This window comes from Opisthocomus hoazin, chromosome 2, assembly GCF_030867145.1.
Source record: "Opisthocomus hoazin isolate bOpiHoa1 chromosome 2, bOpiHoa1.hap1, whole genome shotgun sequence".
In the NCBI taxonomy this organism is placed as follows: Eukaryota; Metazoa; Chordata; class Aves; order Opisthocomiformes; family Opisthocomidae; genus Opisthocomus; species Opisthocomus hoazin.
The window spans coordinates 71,793,930-71,811,332 of NC_134415.1; the positions used below are offsets into that span (position 1 = coordinate 71,793,930).

A 17,403-nucleotide genomic window follows, 5' to 3' on the forward strand; every position below is an offset into this window, starting at 1 on the left:
AGGGTTCACAGTTGCCACAGAAAGGTAGGTACTTTTTTTTCTGGAAGGCAAAAGCCTTGTTATGCATGTAGTCTGTGCTAGAAAATGTGGAAAAAAGCCACAGAATTCATAATGTAGTATTATTGGTTTTATTTCACACACTCTAAAGATAAGAGGCATCTAAATGCTTCCTTGATTTCCATTTTCCCTTGGCATAGTTAGTATTTTTAGTGGAGTAGTTAGCTCTACCTAAAGCACTCAACTTGTATTATGGAAATTTAGGAATCTGTCATTGAGAAGTACCTTCAAAACAGGTTCAGCTGCAGTTGCTGACATTGTTTGTCTTTGGTGAATTTAACAGACCAGATTTTCTGAACTGTGGTATTGTGACCAGAATTGTCATGGCTAAAGCTGCAAAACAGGTAATTCTATGTTTTCATCGATAACACTATACTTTTATGTGTTCAGTTCATCTTTCACACAGGAAGCTGTGCTAACAGCACACAGAAATGAAACTTGAAGTATACTACATAAAGCATCCTATACAAGTTTCGATACAAATATGAAAGCCTTACCTGAAAAACAGCCATAGTACTGGCCTTTTCTGCATTCTTTTGGAAAATATGTTATTCTCTATAAGCAAGTGAGGAAGTTGGCTGTGCGTTTTATCACTCACTCTCTTATGTTCAGGAAAAATTACCTTAACTCATGAACTGAAGCCTTTTGTTTCCAGAACTGGAGGTTCTTCACAGGATGTGGAGCAAAATGGAGAAATAATAGCTGACACATTTTTATACAGCAGAACAAGGCAGTACTGTATTATCAGCAAGAATAGTGAGCATAGTGATACTGAGGTACATCTGTACTGTGGGTGATTTTTTTTATATTTCTAAGGAACAGCATTCATGTGTTTATTGTACCTTCAGAATCACCTCAGGAATGAGGTTGGTGAACCTGGCACTTGACTATGATTTTTCAATATGAAGAGGGATTTCTTTTTGTTTAATTATATGCTGTAATGGAATACTTATGATTACAGAAGTTTGTGCTATTTATTGTTATTGCTATTCTTCTTAACATTATTCTTACATCTAAAGCAGGTGTAATTTGTTTTCTCTACCATGCAAATCCACTTGTAGAGAAAGAAAGTGCAATGGACCAGGCTTTTTGCCCAGAATCTCTTCAAAAATGTAAAAAACCTATAGAGGTTCACCAAAACTAGGTAAAAAGACCTCAGTCCAAGGCTTCTGACCTGTGTATAGCTGGAAAGTGTTCACATGCAGCTCTTCTGCTGTGAAAGTGTCGTAAAAACAGTAGCAGTACTTTGCTAGTACTAGAACTGAGGAATAATTTAAATCCTAGCTGTGGGAGGAAGCAAGTCAGCAAGCCAGCATCACCAGTCAGCACAGCACCACCAGCATCACATAGCCCCAGGACAGCCATGAGGCACTGAGCCTGGGGAACTGTAATCTCATTGCTGCATCCTATAACTATCTATCCTACAGGGTCAGCCAGAATCAGAGTCCCTTGTGAGGAGGAATACATATGAGACGGTCAAAACAAATCCTCAGGAAACTTCCCTCAGGCTTCAGAGTAATGAGTCTAATGTTCAGCTCTCGGTTATCACAATTCTGACCCCACCTAAAAAAAAAATCACATTCACTATTTGCCTTTCCCAGTGCAAGAGGATCTGTGAGAGGCAGATCTCAGCCTGTGCTGGTGCTGTTGCCTTTCATTCCGTCAGGGAATTAAGCCTCTCAAAGACAATCCTGTGTGCATTGGCCAGGTAACTCTATTTAAAGCTGACTTCTCTCCACTGAGTCGGAGCAAACTTGTTTTCAGACAATGATCATGTAACTTATCTTTATATGAGCCCAATTCATTAAGAAGGGAAGCTTTTAGGGAAATGAATGGGTACAGTTCTACTGACAGATCTCCTTGCTCATTAAAAAATTGTTTATGCTTTGATGTGTATGATACAGTTTTATGCAAGGAGTAGTGAGGAAATGCAGGTACAATTTGATAGAAGTAACAACAGATAACTCGTGTAGGCATAAAGAAGTTTTTTTCATAGTCATCCTTCAAAATACTAATGACATATGCTTTAACATTATTGTCAAACAGAGAAAGAGCAATATACTGTGCTCTGAGGCAATGTCAAAGATGCCTGAACCTGATGTTGCTCCTCTGCTAACACGGCACGTCAGTGCTATTAAATTAGCACTTTACAATGATTCATACCCTTTTCCCATTGTGCTGATTTTGCCCAGTCCTGTAGTGAAAAAGCAGTCTTTCTAAAGTACCAATCTATATCATTAAGAATCAATTTTCTTTCAATCATTGTGTTGCCCTAGAAAGGAACTCCACCTTAATTAAATAATGTTATTTTTTCCCCATTAGGTTCAAAGAGTCAAAACTTGATTACAGGAGCTCTTGTCTCCTTTCTCACATATAAATATTCTCACCACTCCACAAGCACAGGAGGAGACAGCCGATGTGCAAAGTACATTTTTGGTTTTTCTTTTTGGCGTATCACCTTATACATATTTTGAGCACAGGAAAGGTATATGCTGGTTTATTAGCAGAACCCAAAGCCCACATCAATTGGTGACACTTCCTATAAGCCGAGTATTCTCCATCTGAACTCAGTGAAGACCTTTAGTGCAGCACAAGTTCTTAGATTGTTCCTTGCCCTGAGTCTTTGTAGCTCTGACATAGGGACCTGCCTGTTTACTTTTAGCATTTCAAGCCAGTCAAGCCAGGGCTCACATCTTTTGTTTGATTCCACTCATGAACATTTTGGGACCCACAGAAACACCTTTTTACTGCTTGCCTCATTCCTAGCGACATGATTAGTTAGGCAGCTATTATTTTCCATGCATTCCTATGACTCCCTCATCTCCCCTACCTTGGCTTTTTGCCCCTCCTCCTCCCATGCAGTCCTTCCTGCTGATACACCCACATGCTTTACACCCACTGCTCGATTCTTTTAGTTCTGTCCTTTGCTGGTACCTCTGGAGGAACTGCTAGTCTTTTTCTCTGCTCAGGTTTCATCAATGCCTTCTCAATCAAACAAACAAACAAAATTAAAACAAAAAAGAAGATGAGTTTTACAAGCTCTCTGTTCCTTTAACCTCTGGTGTTCTGCTGGTGCCTTCCTGACCTCTCACTCTGTGAGTCTCAGCTTCAGAAGAGCATCCTGCCTCTAAGTGTGCCACGTTCTCCCTTTGCCCCTGACGAATGCCTCAGTCTAGACTGAGGCAGAGATGATTTTCCTGCCTCAGAGGAAAGGCAGAGATGATTTTCCATAGCTTGCTTTATCCCTCCATTTCTTCTCCTTAGTTTCTTCCAGACAAATTCAGCTACTCCATTCACCTGCAAGGCTCTCTGTGGCTTGTTTCTCCTGGTGTGTCCGCTCCTGTCAGTATGAGAATACACTGCTGATGAGCCACCAGCTTGTTGTCAGCCACTTAAGTTTCAAACTTTCACACCCTTTCCTCTTTTGCTGTCTTTTAGGAGAATTTTCCACAAGATAATGCAAAGTTTACTCATTGTTCTGGTTCATAGTCCTTTTTAGGGCTTTGCTATCATGCTTACAGAAAAGCTGACAATGGTCAAACAGGTGATGCACTGAAACTGCAAACTAATTTTCTCCCTGAAAACTAGTATTCCCTCTCTGTTTTCCTGTCTTTCCCATCTTTTCTGTCTGTATGGGTTGGCTGGCTTGTTTTTTACTTTGAAGGTTAGTTCTTTCGGACAGCAACTGCTGCTTTGCTTTGCAGTCATACTGTTCTCGACACTCTTGGAGGCTTTTAAGTGATATACTTTTAGGAAGGTGTTTGAGCATGTGGGTCTAAAGCACAAATAGACAGTTCAGTACAGAAACTCCTGTGAGACTTCATGGTTACTCAATACTCCCATCTCTCCACAAGGGCATGAGACTATTTAATGCCACCTGTGCTCTGCTAATGTTAAGGATTATAAGAATACCCTATTCTAATTATTATTAATCCTTGAGAGAGGCAGGGAACATTAATGCTATTCTACTGTTCCAAGTGTTTAAATACACATGCAGACCACCTTTCTGTAATATTTGATTACCTTGCAATATTTAATGGAATTATCCTGTTAACATCTTTCTGAAATGTTTGAGAACTGATGTTTATATAGTACAGACAATAACGGGCATGAATTAAGCGCCCTGCCAAAGGTCATATTGTAAGTCTGCAATGGAGCAGAGATTTTGATGCTGGCATCCTAACTGCATAGCTGTGTTATTGCATCTTAATAACACAGTTACACTTCATGATGTTTTAAATCAATTTGACAGCTTCAGAGCTTGAAAGGTATTATGCATGATGCAGACTTTGCAGAATCCCAAATAATATACATTTACCGTAACTAGTATGGATGGTTAATTACGTATTCCAAATTTTAAGGCATGAAATAATAATTTTAATGATTGCATGAAGTATATACTCAAGTATAAATACAGGAAGGAACTAAAAGAAATTAAGACTAATATACAGCACATAAAAGTCAGTATTATGAAAATGGTCAATACTTTTATGTAACAGTTTACTTAAGGTTTTATTTATTTGGTATGTAAGTTACCATCAATAATGCAGCTACAGTACATAAGAAACGCTTTCCCCCCACTCGCTTTACTGGAATAATATTACACAGTTCATCTTTTCAAGGGCTATATAACTAAAAACAAAATTGGCTAAGGTGATGCCTTCACATTAGTCTTATTCCCATAACTCGGGCACTTAGTTCCACTAAAATCAATAGACTTGTGACTGTGTTAGTGAGGAGTAAAAGACAGGCATAATAAATACTTTCATTTCTGCGTTGGCAAATAGATATGTAACTCTGTCACACTTATCTCCAAGGCTGATCTTTTATTTGCATATTTTCAGAGTTTTGATCTACAAATGGATTTTAATTTGTCGACTTTTGCAAGAACAGCCTTGTGGAAGTGGGGGCAGGTCATGCATAATCAAAGAATAAAACACAGGCAGAAGGAAGATGTAAAGAATCTCAGCTCCGTTTCTGTATCAAATGAAATTACCAGTATTATAATTTCCTTGTATTGCACAAAGGCATTACTGTACTGGGTGCCATCCACATTTAGAGGCTTGTTGAGAGATCTGAGAGATCCCCATCTATGCAAACAGTACAATGTCTCACAAACTGAACATGAAAAATATCGACATGCTTTCCTCTCTGCAGCACTTGGGAAGAGACACAGAGAGATGAAACGACTTTACCAAGGACGTTGTGGTAGACCTGGAAGCAGAACCCACTGACTTGAACCACATCTCAGGGCCTGAACTGAGAAGATTTCCACCTTCTGTTATAAGAGAAGAGTTCAATACAAAGAGAAAATGAAGAAAATTGTATATAGGATCCGTAGCTGGAATTAGACATTGATGGGTGAGTGTGCCTCTGAAACTGCGAGTTTGTGAGCCTTTTTCAGCTGTGTGACCAAAAAGCTGGGATGCATATACTATTTATACACAGAGCCAACAACCACCTTCAGCACTGACATTACGTGCCAAAGTTAGCACCCTGCACTGTGTCCCTCCCAGGCATGGCCCTCCCCATGGTGAAGTGGCAGCTATACCTCCTATTGTTTAGGGGTGGGTAGGAACTTTCATTCAGCCTCCACTTATAAATATTATACAGAATGCAACTCAAATTTCACAAACCAGTAGCAAATCAAATATCCATTAATACCACTGACCTCATTCTTTACCTGGAACGATTCTCTCCAGAGATCAGTAATTTAAGTATACTTATCCTAGATAACCCAGGAGTCCTGAAAATGAAATAGCTTCTCTGATGTAAGCAGCAAGAATCAATAACCATTAAGTACACAAGGACACTTAAATGTACGAAGCGTATGGGTATCCAAGTCATGCCATCACCAGACCAGTTCATTTTGGTACTATGTAGACACCAAGGACAGGCAGAGCTATGGTCCTTGCAGAGCACAGTGGATGGTCCAGGTGCTCAAGATATCATAGCTCTGTAAATGGGACTTCGCTGGGAGAGAAGAGTCAAGTGGAGAATTTCGCCCAGTGTATGAGCACAGGCTGCCTTAAGGGCTAGCTTTGTGCAACATAACAAATGAATTAGCTGTGGCCAAAACTACGCATTTTTTCTTGAAGTACCCACACAGCATTAAATACATAACTGTTGCTGTCAAAGTGCAATGAAGCTAAGATCTCACCTTTACAGATTCAGCTACAATATTCACCAAGAATTGTGGAGGGTGGGAATAGAGGGAGTTGTTGCATAGAAATACCTTCCCCATACTTTTTCCCAGACCCCAGGGTTTCACACAAAGCACAACAAATCACACCCTTAGCAGTTCTGTTCAGTTCCATACAGCTGTGTGCTGCAGGTGGTGCCCTAAAAATACTTTTGTTTATTTTGCAGCACTGCAGGCTGCAAAGCTGCACTGAAGAATGAAATATATTCCCCTCCCTCACATTCTCCCTTCTTCACCCCGAACCCCTCTCTCTTTCTAACTTGCTGGAAGAAGGTGTTAAGACGTAGAGGTAAAGTGATAGCAATGTGGCTCAGTCTCAAAAGAACCAAACAGGAGGTATTGATATGGAGCACACAGTAAAAACTGACAAGTATGATATGTGGCACGGAGATTTTGGCGGTGTACCACTTCGGAGAGCCAATTACCAGAATAATTGAGTGAAAAATCAGTGGAAGTATTTCAAAGCAGATTTCCATAGGCATGAAAAAAAAACAGACAACGGCTGAGCAAGAAGTAATGTGCTGACATGGGAATCGCTACAAGACAGACACAAATGTGCTTTACACAGTCGTTTTTTACATCTGTGATACAAAGACTGATTTGCTGATAGACTCTACAGAGGCTATAGTCTTCCACCAGCACGACCCAATGCACAAAGTGCTCTGTGTCATGGGACAAAGACACGGTTGTGGCTGCTTTGCAACCCCTATTATCACTGTGGGTTATTCCAGCCCTGCTTTGCATATATATATGCTAAATATCCAAATCAGGATAATCCTTGTTTTATTACAGCATTTTCTTGCACATAGTAGTTCTCAAATAATTTTTCCCCATTTTGAAGATTTTCCAAACCATAAGCATTCAGCTGGTCGAAGTATAGAGACCACCAAACTGAATTATCTGAGACTTACTCAGGGTGAGCTAAACCACCATTTTTGTCCAGTTGTTTGTTTATCTTGAGCAAAATCCATTCCTCAGCAGAAGCTGGCAAAATATCTGCATCATCACTTCTGTCTCTTTAGTCTCTAAGGCCGATATTCTGCAATGAATACCACCCCTCTGCACAATGGGTACTCTCCTGACCATCGGGATCATTTAAACTTCCAGTTGCTTTAATTACTACTTGCTTTAGCAGTAGGAGAAATGAAAATTCTCCAGAATTTCACTCTTAAAAACCTAAAATCTGTGTTGACTTGCACCATATTAGCAGCAGCATTTGTACGGTTCACAGTCTGGTGCTGTTTGTTTCTAGGACATGTTCCTCTGGAGAGGGAAGGTCTCTTGGAGACTATGAGTATTCTGCACCTCCTCAGAAGAGTATCCATCTGCAATCCTTGAAGTATTCCACAGCCCACCTTCAGATTTGCTTTTTAGAAAGTATAAACCATGGGAGTTTCATATCTTTTATCTTAGCTGTCATATTCTTTCCACTAAGTAATACACAGCAAATATCACATCTATGTGAAGCCTAACCTTCTGCAGCTGGATTCTTTGTGAGCTTACTGGGAAATGGTACAAAATACACTCAGTATAATGTTTTCAAAGACTGATAGAAGTGGTCCTCAGTGAAGCTGAATGTCTTTGTAACTATTTATCTGTAGGCAGCAGAAAACACCCTTGAAAAACATGCTGCAGTGCCGCCAGTCCATGAAAAAGCCAAGATCAACATTAGCTTGATCATTGCCGTGAACATAGAGAAATACAAATAGTAACCAGTTTGTAGGTTGCAATTTGTAGCTTTAGAGTTAAAGTGCAAGATCCACTTAAGTGCCCATAAAAGAAAATAGAAAAGAATGATGAATTTCTTTCTGCTAACTGGAGATAAATGCGATCTAAGGCTTGGGTTTGTTGAAAGCTAGTTTGCTGAAAATCAAGCAATATTTGCGCCTCTAACTTTGTGTTATATGTCACTGAGCAGTACCAGGTAATTCCTCTGTTCGCACAACATTTAATATGATACTGAATTTATGCTAGCATTTCCATTAGAAAAAGAACACCAATCTCACAACTAGAAATGTGAAAATGGTGTCAACGGTAAAGTTCCAAGCTCCAGATTTGGACAATTGACACATACTTATACCGTGTAGCTCTTTACCTGTGATAATCACATTTACAGTAACATGAATGGAAATATAAAACCAGCTTTAGTTAGCTAGAGCTAGAAGATTACCAATGATTTGTTATTCTAAACCATTCCCCTGGCTTACAAAGAACAACCTTATCTAGAAACACAGCTCTGTTTAGGCACAGACACAGAAGTAATCTTGTTGCACCAGGAACAGAACTGAGCTTGAACTATATATTCTTGGAGTTTCTTGTTCGTCATTCATTACGTACAAAAAATTAAGGCAAAAAAATAAGCCTGGATATCTCCTGTGGAGGGCTTGAGGGTAGGAAGGCTCTATAGAGGGATCTGGACAGGCTGGATTGATGGGCTAAGTCGAATTGTATGAGGTTCAACAAGACCAAGTCCTGGGTCCTGTGCTTCAGTCACAACAGCCCCATGCAATGCTACAGGCTTGGGGGAGAGTGGCTGGAAAGCTGCCCAGTGGAAAAGGACCTGGAGATGTTGGTTGACAGCTGGCTGAACACGAGCCAACAGTGTGCCCAGGTGGCCAAGAAGGCCAACGGCATCCTGGCTTAGATCAGGAATAGTGTGGCCAGCAGGAGTCGGGAAGTGATCGTGCCCCTGTACTCGACACTGGTGAGGCCCCACCTCGAGTACTGTGTTTAGTTTTGGGCCCCTCACTACAAGAAGGAAGTTGACTTGTTGGACCTTGTCCAAAGAAGGGCAACGAGGCTGGTGAGGGGTCTACAGAACAAGTCTTATGAGGAGCGGCTGAAGTAGCTGGGGCTGTTTAGTCTGGAGAAGAGGAGGCTGAGGGGGGACCTTATTGCTCTCTACAGCTACCTGAAAGGAGGTTGTAGTGAGGCAGGTGTTGGTCTTTTCTCCCAAGTAACTAGCCATAGAACAAAAGGAAATGGCCTCATGTTGCATCAGGTGAGGTATATATTGCATATTAGGAAATTTTCTTCACTGAAAGGGTTATCAAGCATTGGAACAGGCTGCCCAGGGAAGTGATTGAGTACTTGGAGGTATTTAAAAGACATGTAGATGCTGTGCTTAGGGACATGGTTTAGTGGTGGTCTTGGCAGTGTTACTTTACCGTTAGGACTCGATGACCTTAAAGGTCTTTTCAAACCTAAATGGTTCTTTGATTCTATGATTCTATGAGTTAAGCTTGAGTGATAATAATTGCTTGCAAATAAAATAGTAAACTGATTTTAATCTTGTTTAATTATTTGCGCAGATTTAGTTGCACTTTTCTCTTTGTCTCTTTTGCACCAGCTTTACCTTGTCAAAATTGCAGGTGTACACTATAAGGAGAAAGGGCTGCTTTTGCCTTTCAGACCTAGCTAGTCCCTGCCTTGCTACCTTGCTTGGTCAGGGTTACTTGAGTCTGCTACAACATAGCAAGCTGAGGAGCATGGAGAGCACCTGGGAGGCTCCACTGAAGGGAGGTAGATCTGCTTCAGGTGAATCAGACACCAACTTTTAATATGCAGAGCCCACACAGAGATCTACTGACACAGAGACAGCCTGATTGTCCCAAACTCACCTGGTACTTGGCCATTTACAGCTAAGCTGGGGAATAGACACATGGAAAAGCTGCTCACTTTTTGGGTAGCTAAGGGAGACACTATATATTATGTCCAGCTGCCCTACATTAACTTCTGTATCTGACTAACCAGATTTCCTCTCTCTTTTGCCAATGTAGTCCCTCACAAAACCTTAGAATCTCTTGACCATAAAATTTATGTAGAGGCAGTCCTGTATCTAGGCACTTGTCCAAATTTAGATGTATAGTAACAGTTTTATTTGCAGTCATATACATCTCCACCTGAGCATAAACATATTGTATCACTAGAGCAAACATAAAAATGCATATTGCCATTCAAAGTAATTAACGCCGCCTTTATGTCATCTTTCCACCTAGGTCAGAGACAACACATGGCAAAACTATTTGTACAGGTAAATACGCTTGAAAAGCCTATCAATTTCCCTCAAACAAGCTGTTTTCATTCCTTATAAATTTTCTGTACTGTAACAGTGCATTCTTATCCTCCTGAAAAGATTTAAGATTTCTGGGTTTCATTTTCATACAAGTACAACATACTGTTCTTTTGAGAAGAACCTTTCGCATTCACCTCAAATGCAGATTGACTAATATGGTTAAAGACAAATTGATCAGTTTTGAGTACTGTGAACTGATTAGTGAGTCTATTTTTATTTTCAAAATATTGTCTTTAATTTTGGCTTTCCTTTTACATTCAATTTGGCTTTCACAGCAATAGCTGTAACTTATTATGTCACAACTTATATCCTATATTGTAATTTGAATATAACCTGCTATAAATGATTTGTGGCATGATCAATGTTCAAAATCGAGGTCAGGAGACCAGTGTGCCATGTCAGCAGTTCTCATGGCAGGAAACATGTGTGTTGGAGCTTTTTGTGTACAGGTCTCTCAAACTAGCTGCAAGACAACAGAGTTTCGTAACAAAACTAAAACACTTATAGCCAGGGTTTGTGAATGAAAACCACAATACTCTGCTATACTTGTAATGGCATTCTTCAAGAAGAAATCTAGAAAAGGTGGTGGAACTGAAACTATCTGTAAACACTTACTGCAAGGAAGATCTGAAGAGAACTGTGAGCCACTTCTATGTACTGATATTCAAGAAAACACCCCGAGACAGTGATATAACGATGATCCTCTGGTGCCCAGTCTGGGGCTGGGGTTACTGAGGTCACGGTGCAGCCCGGCCCATTCTCCATCCACCAAGAACGATGCATTGAGATATTAAAGGTCAGAATGAGATCTGTTTCCTGCAAAAGAACAAGTGAAGAATTAATGCTCTGGGATGGTACTCCGCTATCCAATGCCTCAGCAAGAGATATCACAGGATGTGTAAAGAAGCAAAGAGCAGTGAGAAAACTGCATTGGCACATGGAAGTTAGTGGAGCTTGCCTACAGCAAGCACAAGTAGCTGTACCTTGGCAGACAGAATTGCTTTGGAGCAGAAGAATAACCCTGCAAGCCAGGATCTGTTCCTGGAGATTATGGTAGCCTAGACTATAGCAGTCATTTGTTACATTGCCCATATTCCTGCAGAAACCATAAGGACTGATGGACATGCACATTTACACAGCAACCCTCCTCTGCTTGGTTCTGAGAAATACAGACTACATTTTGGTGGTCTATATATAAGCTATACAAGAATCATCAGGAACCAGGACTTGGTAGACTTTAATATGTTGGGGTCATTTGCAAGGAGTTTTGTCTCATGGGCCCTGTGAAGCAGACCTGTGGTAGCTCTTCAGAAGTATTGGAGATGTAAAAAAAGGATTCTGTACATTTCCTTGCAAGTGTAGCCTCTTTGTAACACCTTTTTCAGATTTCTAACTTCCTAGGAGTCTGTAAGGAAGCAGCTGGTGAGTGTTACCTTGTCTAAACTCTGCTTAGCTTGTTAAAAACAAGGGGCAAAAAGGCCTGCAACCTTTGACTCCAATGCAGCTAGTGCTATGGAGTAACTAGTCAGCCATGATTTTCTTTAAGATTGCATTTATAAATAGTTCATAAAGGATTAATAAATGATTAATATACATCATAAACAATACTATGGATACGACTTTCATAAATTATACTTGGTTGCACTTTACTTGAGGGTGTTATTCATAGTTATAACAAAAATATAGACTTTGTGGATTCTGTAAGAGCCTACAGTGTTTACCAACCTTTATAAATTATTTATAAGTGTAACTTCATTGTAAAGTGTGACTATCTAGTCTGTGTGCACATGTGCTCAGTCATGCAAAAAAAATTGCTTTTAAGTAAGGCCTTTACAGAGCCAAAATCTCCCCACACCTAACCTACATTTCTTTTCAGCCTGTTCATGACATTAATAATTAAGATTCTCATAAAGATTTTAAAATGTAACTATTTAATTAGGTTTACCGTACCACCAGGAATAAATAGAATGCCATTCTATAACAGATGTTGTGTCCACATTTCCCTCCCTTTGAGGATAGTAATTTCTTCAGTCCCACTTATTTTCCCTTTTTGCAGTAACTTATGCAAAGGTAACCATCCAGAGAGGTTTTGGGTAATGTCATGACTGACACGTCAATCGATCCGTGTTTACACTTGACACTGCAGTGTAGCTGAATGTCTTTTTTTTAAGTTGCAGCTCTTGTCTAAAAGCGCAGAAATTTTGTACATTTTTAAAAATCAGTTATCACCCTGTATAAGCACACCCAGCTGTAAGATGGCAGGAAGGACAATAAATATTTTTGTGATGAACAATTACCCCACATTCTCACAACAGTCCGATCCAGCAAATAAACAGCTATATAAGAAAACATAATGCTTCATATGAATTTAGTCATTTGAAAGTGATCAAAACAACAGTGAACATTTGTATAAATTACACAAATTTCCCCAAAATATATATCTTTATCTACAGCTCTAAGTCTTCATCCCAAGCAAACCTCTCCTTTCTCTGGACCCTCCCCTACCAAATGCAGACACTGGAAAGCGTCTGCCAGCTTTTTCTTGGAAATGGACATTTTTACCTGATATCCAAGCCAGAAGACTATTTTTCGTTCTGAAGTCAGGGCTATTACAGCCCCTCAGTAGCACACTGGCCTGCTGACCTGATGTAAGTAGTTGAAGAATGGGTGTCTTTGCAGTAACTTTGCTTAAAGTAATAGATTTATTCCTGAATGACTAAAATTGGAATCCATCATGTTATTGTCAGAAGACCTTTAAGCCATTCTAGTTACCATGGAAAATTCTTAACCTCTAGTTTGTTATCAGAGATGCAGCATGAATGAATAGGACTCATTGTCTGGCTCTATTTGATCATTTGCAATACCTTCAGAAGAATTGTGATGGACTAAAAATATTTTACAAAGTGCAGACAAAGGGTGAAAAAAGCATTTCTTGAAAAAGCAATGGATAAACTGGCTAGTAGAAAATGAGTATTTGCTATGTATCTGTCAGATGAAGTTAAAATGGGCCAGGAGAAGCCAAACATTAAGATCAAAACTGGGCTCTCTGGTTAGAACATCATTACTCTAGAGATGGTTTTGTTTGCTTACAAAGCGTGCAGTAATCCAAAACTTTACAGGTTAAAAGCACAAGTAAATTTCCAAGTTAGGCAGGGAATACAATCACACATTAAAATATTTACAATTACAAATGGAAATAAAAGTTCAGATAGTCCAGCTTTTTTCCATCCCTGAATTTATTCCTAGATGATTGTCTGAAATAATTTGTTATATTTAGAAAATTTCCTTGCCCTCAAATCAACTTTTAGCAGTTAAGTTGAATGCTGTGATTAGGACTAAATAATCTTGTTTTGTTCAGGAATAGTCTTCTAGTACTTAGCAGTAAAAAATTACAGATCTTTATCAGATCTATATTCTACTCCTATCTCCAAATAATCAGTAAAATGCTGTGTTTTTTCCTCTGCTCATAAAATAGACCTGATATGTCACAAAAATCTTATATTCCTTAATCCTTCATGTTAGTAAAAACAAATAAATCCTACTGAAAGCCCTGACTTCATATCTTAAAGAACTTTGAATAAAGTGGTTGAGAAGGCTTTCAAGGACTGAAGCTATTACGTACTGAATCAGTTAGCAAACAAAGCCAGCTTCAGAAAGCAAAACAGTAAATGTAGGTGAAGTCTGGTTCTGGTAAGACTAGACATCATCCATGGCTCAGATCAAACTTGGATGGAATAAAAATGACAACGAAGTCAGATTTTCACAAACAAACACCTAAGTGAAGCCCTTTAATTTCTTATCCACAAAATAAGTAGGACAAGAATAAATGCAGAAGGAGCCTATTCGGAACAAAGTCACCTCCTGCAGAGTTAGCTTTTCTAACTTTGAACTTGCTTATAACCTTCAAACCATGTACCCCTGTATGCAACTATATAAGCAGAACAGTTCCTGTTGGTTAGCAGTGAAGGTCACCCAGCTTACGAAAAACTTTCACTTCTTAGTGAGAAAACTGATAGGGACTGGAATCTCCTTGTAGAGCTGTGTAAACCAAGGAGGGGATGACATATCTATCATTAACATCTCTTACACTGAAAACATTTAGAGCTATTTTTGGACAAACTCCACTTGTTATTTACTTTATTCGCTGTTTGATTACAGTTTTAGTGGACACAGACCAAGTCTACACTGGAAGCTGGGGATTTGTCATACTCTCCAGTGTGTGTGCCATCTGTTTTCTTTACAAAAATCTGTGGCTCAAACATTATTAAGGGCAATGCAGAGAAATGGTCTGATAAACCTTAAAGCTATGAAACATAACAAGAGCTGTTGATACACATTGGGCATGCCAATACGCTGTTGTTCCCAGTCTGTATGTCAAGGAAGGCTTCATTATCCTAAATTCAACAAACAGCTGCTTCATGGACACAGAAATACATCTGTATGAGCTTTACTGATGATTACGGTGCTGCTTTTATAAATCCTGCTGGTATCTGTAAAGCCTGTTAATGAAAACTGGTGTATTAAAGTAGATTTTGCTATTCATCAAGAAGGGGAAAACAGAGGAAAATATTTAGTAGGACATGTTTGCTGACATTCTTAAACTGTGCTGGTATTTGTAGCGATCAGGAGAAGTACTCCTGGATTAGACAAAGGCTAGAGTCTGGAGGTCTCAGAGACTCAGATCCCAGAGATTAGAAGCTGAAATATCTTCAAATTAAGTCTGTAATTTTATTTCATCTTAGTTCATAAAAAATGTTGAGCTCTGATATTTCTGTACCTGTGTTTAATACGGTAGATAACACCTTTTGCTGGGGTTAACTGCATAGTACAGAACATTTTCTGACTGAGGACAGCTGATGACAGAACATGGCAGCAGAAGGCTTTGTCAGAGCTGCCAGAAATGCGTACAACCTTCTTTGCATTAAGAAGCAGCAGGAGGACAGCAGTGCTCAAAATGAAGATAGCTCTGTGTGTATTTTATTACTACTACTACATATTATTAATATACTATCTCTATGTAGTAATTACAATATATTACTGTTTCAACAATATTTGTTAGGCGCAGCTTAGAGAAGCTGATCCCAAACACAGTGCCGAGAGAAAAAAAAGGCAGCAGCTATTCAGGGTGATTCTCTTTGAAAGTCCAGGAGATCTCGCAGACTAAGGGAAATTAAATTGTACTGACTTCAATGGTTGTGGCTTGCTGTGTCATGGGAAATCAGTTTCTTCCATTTTTCTAATTAGGAATTGCTGAAATCTGTGTGAACCTGCCAAGCTTCTGTACAAGTTTTGTCAGACACAACCATGTAGCCACTTGTTTCATTTTTCAAACTCAAACTAGCAAGAACAGGCTGCTTGGAGACCGAACGATCACACAAGGTTTCAGTGATAAAGGATCAGGGTCTGAAAGCATTTGTAGTTCTGGATGCCTTGGATGCACAGAGGGCCTCTACAGGCTTTTTTTTTCTTCTGTTATCTCACTTTTCCACTCAAACTAGTTCCCATCAGGCAGTACCATTTTCTCACGCAAGCAGACTTTTACAATCTAAAGAAAAAAACTGTCCTCACTGAGGGCAGTAACTACAGCTTGGCAGCATTCCTTTTTTTTTCTTTTTTTTTTTTTTCCCTTGCTTTTTAATCCACAGTTGATACACAGTAAATAATTATTATACAGTTGTGTAGAGATCATGGATATTTAATGTTCCTGATCTTTTTTGTCCCCTTGCATCTGAACTGATTTTTAGCCTCTCCACTTTCTATTTTTAGTATGTGGCTCTTTCCCTTTCCCTTGAATATATATATATTTTTTTTTCAGTAATCTAGATTCCTGGTCTTTAATTTCCTCTTACAAAAAAATTTTGTAACGTTATAATTCCAAATTCGATATGGAATTTGATTTATGTATGTGTCATTAATCAGGTAAGTTTTAACCAGGCCAAATCCAGCCAACAGATTTATTTCTGAAGTTCATCCATGAAAACTAGCAGAAGTTGTCTCACTGATAGCTTTTCTCACTATTGTGTGAAAAATGTTCCAAATGTATCTTAAGTGATTTCCAATATACTTCTGAAGATGTCAATGAATTACTTATAAAGATGCCAGCATGAGAGAAAGATATGACTCAGGTGTCCTGATTTTCTAATATAAAATGAAACTAGCGTGTTATATTAGTAAAATACCATAAAATAGTCAAATGCTCAAAAAGCATAGGAACTACTATACAGAGATTAACATTGTCACTTACTATTCTGTGATATGGTTCCTGTCAATAATGTTATGAAATTATTAGAGCTGCAAGCAATATTATCTTAATTAAGATCTTCCTATTTTTCTTGTATTGGAATATGTACATTGAGAAACCTAATGATGTTTTTTCTGCTCTGTTTCAACTCATTAAAAAAAAAAAAGATACCTGCTAAACTCCAGAATATTAACTTCATCAGTGCAGCGACATCAACATTTTTCATTAACATATTTTTTCAAAAATATAGTTCTACAATTAAAAGTATCATAAGAAGAAACTGGAAACTTTCAGTTTGTATTTCAAGGTTAAAATTATTATTACCATCCCATTATTTTTTTTTCACATTTAAACACAATATTTTTAGACTAAGAATGTTCTGGGCTAGGACCCTTTGATTTTTTTTGTGCAGAACAAGATAATTAAGACCATCCCAGTAGCCCGATGTCACTTATCACAGGGACTGAGAAGGCGCAGTCCCTGTGCTATCACATAGAAATTTAAATTTGGCTCTTCTACATATTTAGTGAAGATCGTGAGCACTAGAATTTTTGTAATTTCTTGGAAAACTACCTTCTGGAGGATTTGTTTGTGCAATGATAAATTACACTGAAATAGGCACCAGAGGTGCTCACATGCCAGAGTAGTAGCTAACTCTGTGGAATCGTATTTATATCTCACTCTGGAGTAATCAGGGATATCATTCTGGAATTGAGAAAATTTGTTGAAGGAAATGAAGCTAAATATGATACTTTGTTTTGAAAAGTTTCTGTATTGACAAATTGCCATTCCGAGAGGAAAACAGCTTGCCTCCAAACATCGTTAATG

The 17,403-nt window shown here is 38.8% G+C and overlaps 1 protein-coding gene across 1 annotated transcript in view; it reads right to left on the reverse strand.

Annotated features, from left to right (window-relative positions):
- Positions 1 to 17,403, reverse strand: part of NKAIN2 (sodium/potassium transporting ATPase interacting 2) — a 589,780-nt gene that overhangs the window by 74,824 nt on the left and 497,553 nt on the right. Inside the window, exon 4 of the mRNA XM_075414118.1 lies at positions 10,950 to 11,150. Within this exon, the coding sequence (XP_075270233.1) occupies positions 10,950 to 11,150 (201 nt within the window). The remainder of the gene's footprint in view (positions 1 to 10,949; positions 11,151 to 17,403) is intronic.